Source organism: Ursus maritimus, unplaced genomic scaffold (genome assembly GCF_017311325.1).
Source record: "Ursus maritimus isolate PB19 unplaced genomic scaffold, ASM1731132v1 scaffold_24, whole genome shotgun sequence".
Taxonomy (NCBI): Eukaryota; Metazoa; Chordata; class Mammalia; order Carnivora; family Ursidae; genus Ursus; species Ursus maritimus.
This window is the reverse complement of record NW_024424897.1, coordinates 44,746,330-44,759,500: the sequence shown is the minus strand read 5'-3', so window position 1 is coordinate 44,759,500 and position 13,171 is coordinate 44,746,330. Positions and strand designations below refer to the sequence as shown.

The 13,171-nt window shown below is 57.9% G+C and overlaps 1 protein-coding gene across 3 annotated transcripts in view; it reads right to left on the bottom strand.

Moving 5' to 3' along the window:
* Positions 1–13,171, bottom strand: part of SGSM2 (small G protein signaling modulator 2) — a 34,221-nt gene that overhangs the window by 5,701 nt on the left and 15,349 nt on the right. The window contains exons 3-17 of one of the 3 annotated variants that reach the window (XM_040641157.1): positions 11,835–11,997; positions 11,400–11,561; positions 11,060–11,127; positions 10,817–10,962; positions 10,381–10,515; positions 9,731–9,855; positions 9,296–9,363; positions 8,917–9,077; positions 8,627–8,753; positions 6,890–7,024; positions 2,972–3,125; positions 1,909–1,973; positions 1,675–1,820; positions 1,032–1,160; positions 625–807 (exon numbers count right to left, since the gene is read on the bottom strand). In XM_040641157.1, coding sequence (XP_040497091.1) covers positions 625–807; positions 1,032–1,160; positions 1,675–1,820; positions 1,909–1,973; positions 2,972–3,125; positions 6,890–7,024; positions 8,627–8,753; positions 8,917–9,077; positions 9,296–9,363; positions 9,731–9,855; positions 10,381–10,515; positions 10,817–10,962; positions 11,060–11,127; positions 11,400–11,561; positions 11,835–11,997 — 1,967 coding nt within the window. The remainder of the gene's footprint in view (positions 1–624; positions 808–1,031; positions 1,161–1,674; positions 1,821–1,908; positions 1,974–2,971; positions 3,126–6,889; positions 7,025–8,626; positions 8,754–8,916; positions 9,078–9,295; positions 9,364–9,730; positions 9,856–10,380; positions 10,516–10,816; positions 10,963–11,059; positions 11,128–11,399; positions 11,562–11,834; positions 11,998–13,171) is intronic. The other 2 variants (XM_040641159.1, XM_040641158.1) reach the window with 2 other exon arrangements.

Sequence of the window (13,171 nt, the reverse complement as noted above, 5' to 3'; positions counted from 1 at the left end):
CGTGATCTCGGACTCGCTGTTCATCTAAAGGCCGGGCTGATGCCGGAAGAACTAGGGGGCTCTGAACTAGCTTTGCGTAGTCTGTTCTACAGGGAGATGGAGGACAGCACGGCGGGAGGAGGGATCTTGCCAGTAGATGTCGATGGGAGCCCTCTGAGTGCTGTCCTGGTCTCTGCCCAATAGCTCTCGGTGAAACCCCCATGGTCAGAGGACAGCAGAGCTGAGAGGGGACACCAAGGCCCAGAGAGAAGTTCCTCATCTTATTGGCCATGGACCTGGGACTCCAACCCTGGGCTGCCTGTTTCTAGCCTTGAGAGATCTCGCTACAAGGAAGGAGAATTTCCCTAAATCCTAATACATCCTTCTTTCCCTGCTTGTCCATTAAAACAGAACACAGTGTACTATCTCATTTTATTCCTGCGACACTCAGAGAAGTGGGCGGCAGGGGGACAGTCATCCAGTTTTTTAGCAGAAGAAAATGAGACATAGATACATTAAGCCATTCTCCCAGGGCTCCAGCGCTAGTGACTCCTAGAGTTCGGGCTGGTGCTCAGGACTCGGTTTTACTCCTATAAAACGCTGGTGGCCCCTGCCCCCGGCTCCCCCAGGTCCCGTGAGGCTCACGTCATTGCTGATGGTGGAATCTCGGTGGATGAGGCGCTGCACATGGCTGTCGATGCTGCTGCCTGATGAGAACTTGGTGAGTGTGGCTGGCTGAGCCTCCCGTTCCCGCTGCCTCACCACCACCTCGCAGGCCTTCCACTCTGCCAGCACCTGCTTGTACCTTGCTGCCACTGCTGAGTCCACCTGTCTCAAAGCACACCGTGACCTGGGAGGTGGGGGAGTGCTCCTGGGACAGTTGGAGACAAGGGCAGGGCCTAGCGGTGAAGACAGTGGGGCTACTCTGCTAACACCTTCTTGTGCCGTGTTTCTTTCTGGATGGGAAGGGGCCAAGGCTTCAGAGGCCCCTCCCCGGGGTCCCTTGGCCCAGCTCCCCATCTCTCTACCCTATGGCAGTGGGGTCCCCTTACCTGCTCCATTTCTTTCTTGCTCATGCCAAACTTGTAGTGGCCAAGCAGAAAGGGCCAGACGTCCTTACGGATCTCGTGCTCCACGCCTCCATAGTAAACTTGCCGTAGCAGCTCCAGCTCCTTGTAGTTCTGAGCGACCCAGGAAGTAGAGACCGTATTGCCTCCGTGGTCATTGCGGCCCAGCTGGGTGACCCCATCTCCACCCCTCCCACGGAGTGCTGGGGCTGGGGCAGTGATTCCGTCACTCCGCTGAAGCCCAGGCAAACCCTGCTTTGGGATGGTCACGTCCTCTCGACCCCAGATTACAGCTGGATGAGAACCAGTTCGACCTCCTTTCCTTCCAGGATAGGCAACAGAGCCCAGAGAGATGCAGAGATTTGACCACGGTTTCAGAATAATGTGGAAGCAGACTAGAATCAGTCCAGCCCCCTTCCCACGGAAACCCACAGGCCCAGCTGTCTGAGATTCTACCATGACCTGGGCCACCCCAAGGCCATCAGTTCTGATCACTGCTACATTTTACTTGAATGCCCATCTGGTCTACGAAAGCTGCTCCCAGGGCAGGCTGCCCCTTATTCGCTGCTGCCCCCCCACCCCCCGCCCCTTGACCCAGCCTCTGGCCCTGGCTCCCCAGAGTGTGCACCTTCTCGTCCTTCTGATACTTGCTCCACACATCCTTGGTGAGGCCCCCTGAGGCCCCCGGGGGCCGGGCAGGGGGGATGATGTTGTGACGCACCAGTGCTGACAGATGGGTCCGCACCGTGGACAGGTGGCGGCAGTAGGCCAGCCCTGTGGGGGGCAGGAGGAGCCAGGACCCATGATAATGGTACCTCCCCCAGCTCCCACCCCTTTTGGTCCCACCTCACCCTACACTCACAGCCATAGAAGGCCCGGGACACAATCTGCCTCTTCATGCTCTCACACAGCAGCCTGAGGGGCAACCTGTGGAAATAACCTGGCTCAGAGGGAGGGGCTATGGCCCCTCTGGTGGGAGGAGGTTGAGAGAGGACGTTCTGGCCTGGGGACCGGTGAGGTGCTCCGGCGGTGTGAGGAGTAGGACCCACAGCCCAGCAGCACATCTGTAGGCCCCCGTGTCTGTCAGTCACCTAGGTAGAGCTGCTGGGCACCTAGCCTGGCCCCCAACCACCCAAGGGATTTTGGGCAACTAACTACACTTCATGTTAGTGAATCTTGGTTTCCTCATGTGAAAATGGAGAAAACCATCTCAGGGTCACGAGGAGTAACAGGCAAAAAACGAAGTTAGGGGCGCCTGGGTGGCTCAGTCGTTGGGCATCTGCCTTCGGCTCAGGGCGTGATCCCAGAGTCCGGGGATCGGGCCCCACATCAGGCTCCTTTGCTGGGAGCCTGCTTCTTCCTCTCCCACTCCCCCTGCTTGTGTTCCCTCTCTTGCTGGCTGCCTCTCTCTGTCAAATAAATAAATAAAATCTTAAAAAACAAAAAACTGAGGTTAGCAAGTAAAAGAGAACAGCCCGCAAAAGCATCAAGTGCTGGCACAGGACCCTCACACCCAGGCCGTTCATACGGCATGCCCGGCACACGGCAGATGCCCAGACGTGCAGCCTGATGGCGGAGTCTATGTCCGTGCCGGGAAGGAGAGCTCTCACGTACTGAGGACCGACTACGTGCCGCGCACAGCTCTGGGCGCTGAGTCACACGTCTCATTTAGTCCTCACAAGTACCTTAGGAAGCGGGTGGTATTATTCCCATCTTACAGGTGAGGAAACCGAGGCTTAGAAATGTAGAGGCTCACAGAGACTCAGTAACTTGTCAAAGTCACATAGGTAGCAGAAGGGAAATTGAACCTAGGTCTGTCCAACTTGAGGCCACCCTGTCAGACAAGTGACACAGCCCCTAAGGGCAGACTGCACACAGGCAGACACAGCCACAGGGCGCTGGTGCTCTGGGCCGTGCCCACTCACCGGTCAGGGACACAGCTGCAGTGGCTGGGGGTGGCGTAAGGGGAGCTGCGAGTGGAGCAGGAGAGGCAGGAGAAGCCCTGGCTGCACAGGGACTCCAGGTGCCAGGCTGGCAGGCTGGGCCCAAAGCCCTGCATTTCGATCATGTCACCAGCATCTGAGGACAGGAAGGGGGTCATGGTCAGGGCCTGGCAGGCCTCCTCCCCACAAGCACCCTGTAGCATGCCCACCTCTGTGCCCAGAGCTGCAGCATGAAGTCACCCACTGGTAGAAAACCACCAAGGTGGTGCCTGCCTGGTCCAGAGCCCAGAGACGGAAATGGTGGAGAGAGAGGGTGCCCGACATCTCCCGCCCTCCACCTGGTCTTCCTGCGTGTGATAAAATACTCGGGCTGAGCTGTAGATACTGGTGTCTGTTCTCTCCATCTTGCTATCAGCAATGGAATAAACACTCGCTTTTCTAGAGGGAGGAGAAAAAAAGAGGAGGAACGACAAAAGCCTAAGCTCTCTAAAATGCCGCCAGCTGGCCTGACCCGGCACGATTCACCTGGTCCTCCTGGACAAACTCTGAGATGTACAGGAAAGCGCCTGGAATGCTGCGATGCTTCGAACCGAGTCTCCACTGATCAAAGCTCCTAAGGATCCCGGAGCCACTTGTCCCAGTCCCCAGACCTCAACCCTCTGAGGGTTCTAGACCCTGCCACAGGTTAAGGAGGAGCAGTGAGCTCCCCCACCCAGCCCAGGTCCCTTGCTGCCAACTCACATGGGTTCTTCCTGAGTTCTCCATCCTCACCCTGCCTGACTGCACTTAGCATGGTGGCCTCCTCCAAACACACAGGTGAGCTGGCAGGAAGGGCAAAAGTCCCAGCGCTGTCAGGCCAGTGTGGGGGTGGTGGCTGGGCCCCTAGTTCCACCCCCCAGGAGAATGCGCCCATTGCGGCCTCAGAAGACAGCTCCTCAGACACATCGACACCACCAGCAGATGGAGCCTTCTCAGCCTTCTCAGCCAGCCCAGCTGGTCAGTCAGAACTCAAGACCCTTGAGAGTTCCTAGGGCCCCAGTGGGGCAGGACACAGCCCATGGGGGACTCTGGCAGATCCAGTGGGTCACAGAGACGAAGCAAAGTAAGGGCAGAAAGTGTAAGGACCAGGAGATGATGCCAGGAGGGAAGGGGAGAGCACAGAAGAGGGAAGAAGAATGAAAGAGAGCTGTATGTGTGAAGAAGCAGCTTTTTTCGAGCAGCATTTTCTCGTACAAATATTAGCGTGGGCCCTGGCCTGCTAGGAGTCTGGAGCAGACCTAGGCCCGGTTTTTGTCAGAGCCAGACTCCAGCTCTCGATGTGCCCTCGTGGGGAGGGCTGAGCTGAGCCCCCTCCAACTACCTCAGGGGATACCCTGTCTTGGCCTGAGGCTCTCTTCTCAGACCCACAGCTAGGATTTTTGTAGATATCTGGCCCTTCAGCTCCACCAGGAGGCAAATTAAGGGAACACACTTGGTGTGGAGGGGCTGCGGCTCTGGGAGTGAGGAGTTGCAAGCCATGCCCAAAACTGGGAAGAAGAGGGAAGGGACAAATGCAGGTGGGGTGGGGCAGGAGCTCAGCTCATGCCCCTGCAACAGGCAGGGGAGAGGCCAGTCATTGGGGGGTGGGTGGGAACAGGCCCAGCCAGGCAGGCAGCAGGCAACAGGCGGGCAGGTGGGGGTGGGGTGGAGGGGGTGGGGTGGTGCGACAGGTGCAGAGGATGAACAGTGGGCACATAGGGAAACAAGCTCATGCCCAGAAAGTAGGGCCCAACCAAGGCAAGACTCCTGGGTCAATGCTCTTCACCTTAATTCTCCAGGAAGGAGCTGAACCAGCCAGCATTGAACACTGCATCTCTGAATTAACCCAGTGCAGACAGCTGGAGCTCTGGAGTGACTGGGTGAGGGGCAGCAGGCTGGACATGGGGAGGTGGGGGGGGGATCTGCTGGGCCAGCTTTGACTCTGACTCTCTCCTCTGAGCATGAGGAAAGTGTGAAGCGAAAGTGATCAGGGTGGTTGAACCCCACAGCCCCTAAGACTCCGAGTGAAAGGTGTCTGACCTGGAGCAGAATTAGAGTGAACAGCATCTCTGCTCTGTGGGGAGGTAGCAGGAAGAGGAGGAGAGGTCGGGGGAGGGAGAGGAGAGTCTGGACACCCGCCACTTGATTCACATGCACAAGTCAAGCATGTGGCAGGCCTGAAAAGCAACGGCTAGTAGAACGGACTCAACAGTGTTGTCATTATGGACTGGGGTGGAGGTGGGGGCTCCCGCATCAAATCCCCAACCACTGCCAGTACTCCTCTCATGCCTCCTCTCCTTCCCCTGGGGGCCCAGGGGCTACATACTGGGTTGGTCTGGTTCCCAAGGAAGAGGAAGCCCAGACAAGCCCTGAGGCCTCTGGACCCCATGGGCATGGAGGCTTCTCTGACCCTGGAGGCCTCAGCCCTAAGACTAGTCCAGGCTGGGCTTCCTAACACCAAGTCTGCCAAGACAGGGGATCTGTTGGGACCCCCAGCCTCTAGCCTGATATCAGTTCATGCAGAAAGAAAGGGATCCCTGTCCTTCCTGACTCAGCCTTTCTACCCTGCTCCAAGTCCCTTAGTCCCGAGCCCCAGATTTGCAAGGAGTCAGATGGCAGGCTGTGTGCAGACAATATCAGAAGTGAGGCACCCCTGTACTTGTGCCCAGGGGGGGCTGTGGCTCCTGTCAGGAGGGCTACGAGGGAGGTGAGGCACAAGGGCAGGCATGTGGCAGGCACGGGGCAGCTGCTAGGGCTGTGCTGAGGGTGTGCCAGATGTGTGCTAGCCACAGACTTAGTTTCTCAGGGAGTGGGGGGTGGGCGGACCTCATTACTGATGTGGTGGTTGGGCTGAGGAACTGGGCTGTTCGGCAGAAGTTTGTGGAAGCATAACGGGAGTGTCACATATACTTAGATACGCTCTGTAGGGGCAGGAAAAGGGGAGAAGAAATTAATTCTGTGGCACGGGAATGGGTGCAGATGGGGAAGTTCCCTTAAACTCCAAGAAAGCTGGCCCCAGCCCCTTCATAACCAATTTTCCCTTGAGCATCCGGCCTAGACTTCTCAGGTCCCCTGGCCCATCACTCTCTATAAAGTGTGGGGTTCTCCTTCTCTACCAATCTGGCTCTGTGCTAAGAAGGATGCGTGGTGGACAGAGGAACCAATGCTGAGGAACTTTGGGCACTGTGCTGGGTCGTTTACAATGAAGGGCCCTCCTCTGTAATTGTGGACTCTGAGGTCTGTGAGGGTGGGAAACACCTGCTTTAGATCTCTGGCACATCTCTTTCGAGACTTCATGCTAAAGCACCAGGAAGTACCTGCTGGAGCCCTCAGCCCTGCTGGGTAAACCAGCCCTGGGTCTCTTTCCATGGCGGCTCCAACACCTCACCCGAACCACAGGACTCATCTGTGTGAGCTGTCCAGCCCCCACCCCTGCCCAGGAGGGGCCTGTACCTCTATCCTGTTTCTGTTAAGTCAGAAGTCAAAGGTCCAGGGCCAGGAGGCCAGTCTTCCCAGCCGGCAGGGTAGAAAGAAAGAGACACTGCCTCAGGTTTGCAGCATGACCCCCAGGAATGGGCACAGCGCTTGGAAAGACATTCGGAGTTCCCAAGAGGCAACCAGATAGTCAGATCTTCCTACCAAAGGAGCCTCCCTCTCAGGCATGAAGCCCTCTCCCTTACAGACTCAGTGGGGAGCCCCAAGCCACCTGCTCTTTGTACCATCCCCTCTTCTTGCCAGTGCCTCTTTCAGCCCTCCCTGACCTGCCTCCTGATGGGGGACCACCCCAGTCCCATAATGCCAACACTGCCGTCCGAGCCCCTGCGGTGGGTGGCAGGTGGGCCAGGGGGTGGGGCGGGGCAGGGGAGGGGCAGGGATAAAAACCTTTCATCGGATTGGGAGCTGTGAGGTTCCGCGAGCAGATCATTGAGAGCATTGCGTGCAGTTTATCCTCCTCTTCCTCATCATCGTCCACCGAGGCCGCGCGGCTGGCCGCTAGGTGGTGGTAGTTAATAGTGACTGCTCAAAGAGAACAGCGAGAGAGGCAGAGGCATGAGGACCTGGTCCTGGCAGGGGGCACCAGACTCCCTCCTTACGGGGAGGGGCCAGAGTCTGGGTCGCCTCGAACCTGCTGGGCACTGGAAACAGGCTAGGGGACTGAGAGCTCTCTGGATGATTTACTGGGGAGAGTGTGGAAGAGAGTCAGGGGAAGGCGGCAGCTCCAGAGCTCCACTGGAGGAGGTCCTGTCTAGGAAGAACAGAAGATGGAGAACTGACGGGGGAGAAGGGGAGTGAAAGACAGGGACCAGTGGGGACTCAGGCAGCTCAGGAGCTCCCCAGCCCCGGCCAAAGCAGGGCACGACTGTTGGCAGATGGGTCCTGATCAGTCTTCAGCTCACGTCATGGTCAGGCTGAACCAAATCTGCAGATGACCCCAAATCCCCCTCTTCAGACTGTAAATCCAAACTTCTTCAAGGTTGGCCCAGAGCTGCACTTGAGAAGCCTGGGTCACTCCGCTTGGTTTCAGCTCCTGGGGCCCTGGCTTGCCCTCTGGGGACGCAGCCCTTGAAGCAAAGTGACCAGAACTGGGAGATGCCAAGGCTTAAAGAGGGGACGTGGAGCCCGAGTCATCTCAGCTGAGCCCCAGGCTGAGATGAAATGCCAGGTCTGCAAACATGTTCTGACCCAAGGCAGGGCTCCTAGTTAAGCACGTCTGGGAGGAGGAGCCCCATGGCTCGTGCCCATCAGGCCTGTTGAGGCTATCTGTGCCACGGCTGTGCGTTTGCCGTCGGGGTCATTTATCTGCTAATACAGAAACAACTTGCTGACAACTTATTGGCACGAGTTAGGAAATTTAGGGAGCAGGTGGTCCGGTTGGCAATAAATGGTCCGCGCTAGTAAATTCCCTGACCGTACCCCAAGACTGCGGAGTCTGGCCCAGAGAAACCAATAGTGAGCAGCAGCAGTCAAATCAGAAACGGAGCTCTGGTGTTGGTGCATACCCATAGACAGGCCCCGTGGGCCCAGAGGTGTGCGTCCAGGTGGGGCAGGACCCACGAGTGCCACACCATCTCTCAGCCCCCCCAGTCCCCAAGGTCCCCTGGCCAGCTCCAAGTTTCACCTTCTTCAGGTGCACCCCTTCTCCAGCTAAAGCTCCTCTGACCAGTGGCTCATCCGAGGAGGGCTCTGGCTCCAGGGGAGTCAGGGAACAATCTGCACCATCCAGAAAGCAGCACTGATCCCGCGCGCAGGCTGCCTTGTGGAGATCGGGCCATGGGCCAGGGAGGAGCGGAGGTCTCCACCTTCTCTTCCTAGTCTTACCACACTTTTTTTCTTGGGCCAGGGCAGAAAAGGCTAAGAAAATACTGCACAAGACTGGCTGAGCCAAGAATCTTGAGGTGACGAGGTGGGGGAAGACAGCTAGGTAGAAGAGAGGCAGCTTCTCAGAGGGATGATCTGCAGGGGAAGGTCTGGTGAGAGGCTGAGGATGAACCGCTCCTCTCAATCTGGCCCGGTCCGTGAGTGGAGCCTGCCTGCCACCCCTCCTGGGTAACACTGCACTCCCCCACCTCCCTGAGCGTCTTTCTCTCTTCCTCCATGGATGAAGCTTGAGACACTCACTGTGCTCATGCCTGTGGCCAGGGTAAATGATCCGGAACACGTAGTCTGTGGCCCGCCCGGAGCCCACCTCCTCCACATCCGTGGTCCGCATGCTGCTGCGTTTCCGTAGCTTGGGGAACACTTTCCCCTATGGAGGGAAGGATGGGTGGTTGGCCTGTGCAGGGCAGCGTCTGATCCAGGGTCCCACCCAAGGCAGCTGCTAAGAACTCCATGTGGGGAAAGGAAGGAAGGTGAGCAGAGAACCCCCCTCACACATCCCCTCACTCAGAGTGTCCCAAGCCCTGAGGTACCTTCCCCTGCTGGGTCCAGAGTGGGGGCTCTAGCTGTCCTCGGGGAAGCAGCCCATTCTCCAGGCAGGACAGAAAGGACAGCAGGTGTCCTCCCTGTGGGAAGTGCAGTGGTGGCCTCTGGATGCCATCCTGGCTCACCAGCACGAGCGTGCCGCCGCTCTCTGTGGGGTACACATGGGCGAGTGAGGCTAGGCCTCCGAGACCCCTTGGTCATCACCACAGCCCAGTCAGCCAGGCCTCCCAGCTGGGTAGGAAAACAATGGAGCATGGGCATGATGGGAGGAGGACAGGACATCCAACGGGCCATGCATGGTATGTGGCCGGAAAAGGGTAGTCTCCCTCTCTCCTCGACCCTATGCCCAGGATAAGGGAGGCTCACTTTGCTGGTGGCAGTGGATGCAGACGATCTGACTGAAGGGAACAACCAGGGCATAGTCCCAGTAAACGCTGGAAAGGAACCAGACTGGTGTCACCACGTTGTAAGACCTGTCATCCCGCTTTCTTCATCTTCCACCGCCAAAACCTGTGAAACTACCCTGAAGATAGGAGGACCATGGCCGAGAAGTGACCTCAGCCAGCCACGTCCGTCTGGGCCCGTGCTGTCATGGCACAGAGCCTGGCCATCTCAGCTGCCTAGGGCTTGGCTCAGGCAAACCTCTTCGTGCCCAGGCCTGGCTTGATCTTAGAGAGCTTGGGAATCTCTCCAGGCAGCCTATTCCTGCAATTCTTGGCATCAAGCTAAGGAGTGAGGCCTGCCTCCTGGAGCAAGCTGAGTCTGTCCACCCCCCGCCGCCTGGAGTCCCAGAGCCCCCACCTTTTCTCCAGCTCGGAGTCTCCCAGAGTCCCGTTCATGAGCTGGTTGGGGGTCCACTTCAGAGTCAGGCTCTCTGCAGACTGGTGCAGGGAGAGGTAGCCAGGGACAGCCTCCATGTCCTCCTTCTACAGGGAGAAGACACAGCAGAAGGCAGAGGTGACCAGGTGCTGAGGCTCCTAGGAGAGGCCCATGAGCCATAAGCTCTAGGCGGGAGCTGGGGAGCCCGAGCTAGTGCAGTCACGGGATCCCGGAATGGAGGCCAGGAAGAAGGAAGGGACAACGTGAGCCACACGCAGACATGGGCCCCTCCTCTCCCTGGCTGGCCTGGTGCTACTGGCTCTTTCCTGCCAGCCTCCCGGATGCCAGGTATGTCCTGGGCCAGCCATACCCAAGCCAGGTGTTCACCCTGCCTTCTGGCTGCCGTTCCCGCCTTTGGACAGCCTGGTGCTCAGCAGGGCAGATGCTGACTAAGTTGGCTTCTGCCAACTCAAGGCTGGGCGCAAGGCGTATGAAACTGTGAAGTGAGGGGTAGGGCCCTTCTCCCCTTTCTCTCTAGTCCAGCTCTGCGGAAGGGGACACATGGGGCTGGGAAGGTCCCGTCCTGAGCCTTTCAGAAGAGGGAGCGGAGGGCGGGCATCAAGTCCTCTCACCGGCTGCACCAGCACGTTGTTCTTCCCGTACAGCAGCCGCGTCCTTGAGTTCTGGTGCAGGGACTCCACATACTCGCGGGCGCAGGCGGCTAGCCGGTCCTCTGACGCACCGCCACCAGAATGCCGCTTCCGGATCTGAGCGGAAAGGCGTGGCTTAGCCCCCGGCCCTGGGAAATCTGCCCCACGCAGACCCTCTGTAGCTGCCCCAGGGGTCCATTCTGTCCTGGGTCTGCTCTCGGCCATGGACCACTGGTGTGCTCCTGGCGTTTAGGTAAGTGGCAGCAGGGGTAGAAGACTCTCCTGAGGTAGCCATGACTTTGTGCATCTCTAAGGTCCAGCCTGTGTCTGTAAAGAACATGGAGGCCAAGCTGCCCTTCCCTACAGGCCGACGGGCATAGCTTGGATGAGCATAAGGGGTGGGGAGAGGGATACCTACTCCTAGGGCTGGGCGCTTTGCAGGGGAGTCCTGGCGATTAGGGGGACCCCGGATACGGTGCCTCTGGACCAGCTCATCAGCAGAGGGGTCAGTCCAGTAGTGATCAGCTGTCTTGAGCTTGGTGTACTCCAAGGCACATGGTCCCACTGTGAAGACAGGGACAGTCAGCTCGGATGTGACCCTTCAGAATCTGCCCCTCAGCCCCCACTGGCCCAGCGTAGGCCTCTCTGCGCTCAGGCTCACCTAGAAGAGAGGCCAAAATGGGGCCAAACACAGGATCTGACAGTAACGCCTCCTTCTCGTAGTACTTGCTGCCATGGGGAGAGACAGACAGGGGGCTCATTCCGGAGCAGTCAAGCCCACCAAGTACGGACATCCCCACAAAGACCCTTTCATGTGAGTCACTAAGAAGAAATGAGTCCACAAAGACTGAGCTTTGCGGGGTGCCTGGTGTGGTCTGTGCTTTCCGGGTCCTAGAGGGGAAGATAGGCACGCCTCCAGACTGTTGTGGACAATCACGCATGCTGAGGACTGCTCAGGAGGTGGGCCCCAGGGAGGGGCTACTTGGGGGAGGGGCAGTCACCTGCAGTTCTCTACCAAGTACTGCATCACCCTGTCCAACACTTTCTCCATGAGCGCCGTGCGCACCCATATGTGCTTTAAGGCCTGCAGGCTGAGAGCTGGGGCCTTCCCGCTGGCAGAGCCCTGTCTCCGCAGGCCATCCTGGCTGCCCACCGAGGGTTTCCTGCAAAGAGAGGGTGGGCTTCAGAAGTGGAGGGCCTGGGGGTAAGCCTGGGATAGGTGGCGTTAGGAAAAGAGTTTGGTGCCACAAGAACCCAGAGGACTGACTAAGATGAGGGGTTGAAGTGGGGGCTTGTGTCCAAAAGGAGCCAAGCCCCACCCTGGTCTCACCAAGGGACCCTGCAAGAAATGAGCCTAGGAAGCCAACCTGGGAAGTAGCAAATGCCAAGTGCAAAGAGCAGAAGGGAGTGATGGGAGGAGCTGGCCCAAGGCTCACCTGCCCTCTACTTGTTGCTGTAGCACCTGTACCTTGTGGCAAATCTCCCCAGCCACTGGGCACGTCTTCCCCACCTTGGTGAACAGGGCTGCCATCTTGTCACTGCGCAGGAAGCCAGCAGCACGGCGTCTGAGCTGATGTAGGAGGCAAGCCTCCACTGCACCTAAGCCACAAAGAAAACCAGCCCCTGAGCCTGGGCAAGAGGGGGAAAGGGAGAAACACTCCTCTTCCTCATAGCTACGGAGAGCAGAGGGTAGACGCAGGCCCTGACCCATGCTGGGATGAGCAGGAAGGATTTCAGTCGGAGGCAGGCCAGGGAGATATACCCTGACCTCCTTCCAAAATTCCTCTCCCTGCCTGTCTGTCCCTGCCAGGGTGGACCTGCAGGGGCTGACATGCCATACCATCCCTCCCCGCCCCTCCCTTGGTGTATACATGCCTCCTGTGTGCAGCATTGTCCCGGGGCTGTGAGGACCAAAGCTGCCAGTTCCAGTGGCTCCTCCCCCACCCACAAGGGCAAGCAGGGTCAGCACCTACGGGACAGGGGATGCAGGGAGCACACAGCCCAGCAGCCCTCCCGGCAAGCAGGGCTGATGTGGTTGCTAAGGAAAGGGCTCTGGGAAGGAGGCAAAATACTGATGAGGCCACTGCAGAGATCAGACCCAACAGCGGCTCCTGAATTATTGATGAGCCCTGCAGCCGAAAGTGAGAGATTTCTATTTCCCATGCTGGGAGGATTTCCCTTCACTCATTCATGTTTTTAGGGGCTAGGCTTATTCTCTCCATCTGCATCCTGCAGGAAGGAAAGAACAACTTGAAGGGAAGAGACGGGGAATTGCCCCGGGCATGTGTAGAGTCTAAAAATATTAGTATGTATGGGGGGTGCTCGGCCTTTATGAGAAGGGAAAGGCCCAGAAAGAGGAAATTGATCACGGTCATGTAGTAGCAGAGCCAGAACCATGACCCAGGACCCCAAGCCCTGGCCCAGCCCCTTTCACTTCCTCCAGGTGTGTTAGGGGGCCCACAGGGGAGAGGAGGAGTGCTCCCCTCATGTCACAGGTGCTCTTTCTATACGGACTGACAACACTGGTATGCCGGAGGTGAGAGTCAGAACAGAGTCTGGAGCTTAGCATGGCCACTCACCACCCCTGGGAAACGTGGGGGAAAACACTCTGAGCCTGTTTTCATCTACGAAATAGGACTACTTCTAAGGACTGGCATGAAATGTTACACGGGTTGAACTGAGTAAAGTCCTTGCAGACAGGAGGCACTCCATCCTTGTCGGTTCCTTAGTCCTCAGTCCTTTTTGGCAAGATCCTGTTCCACAGTTAACCTGC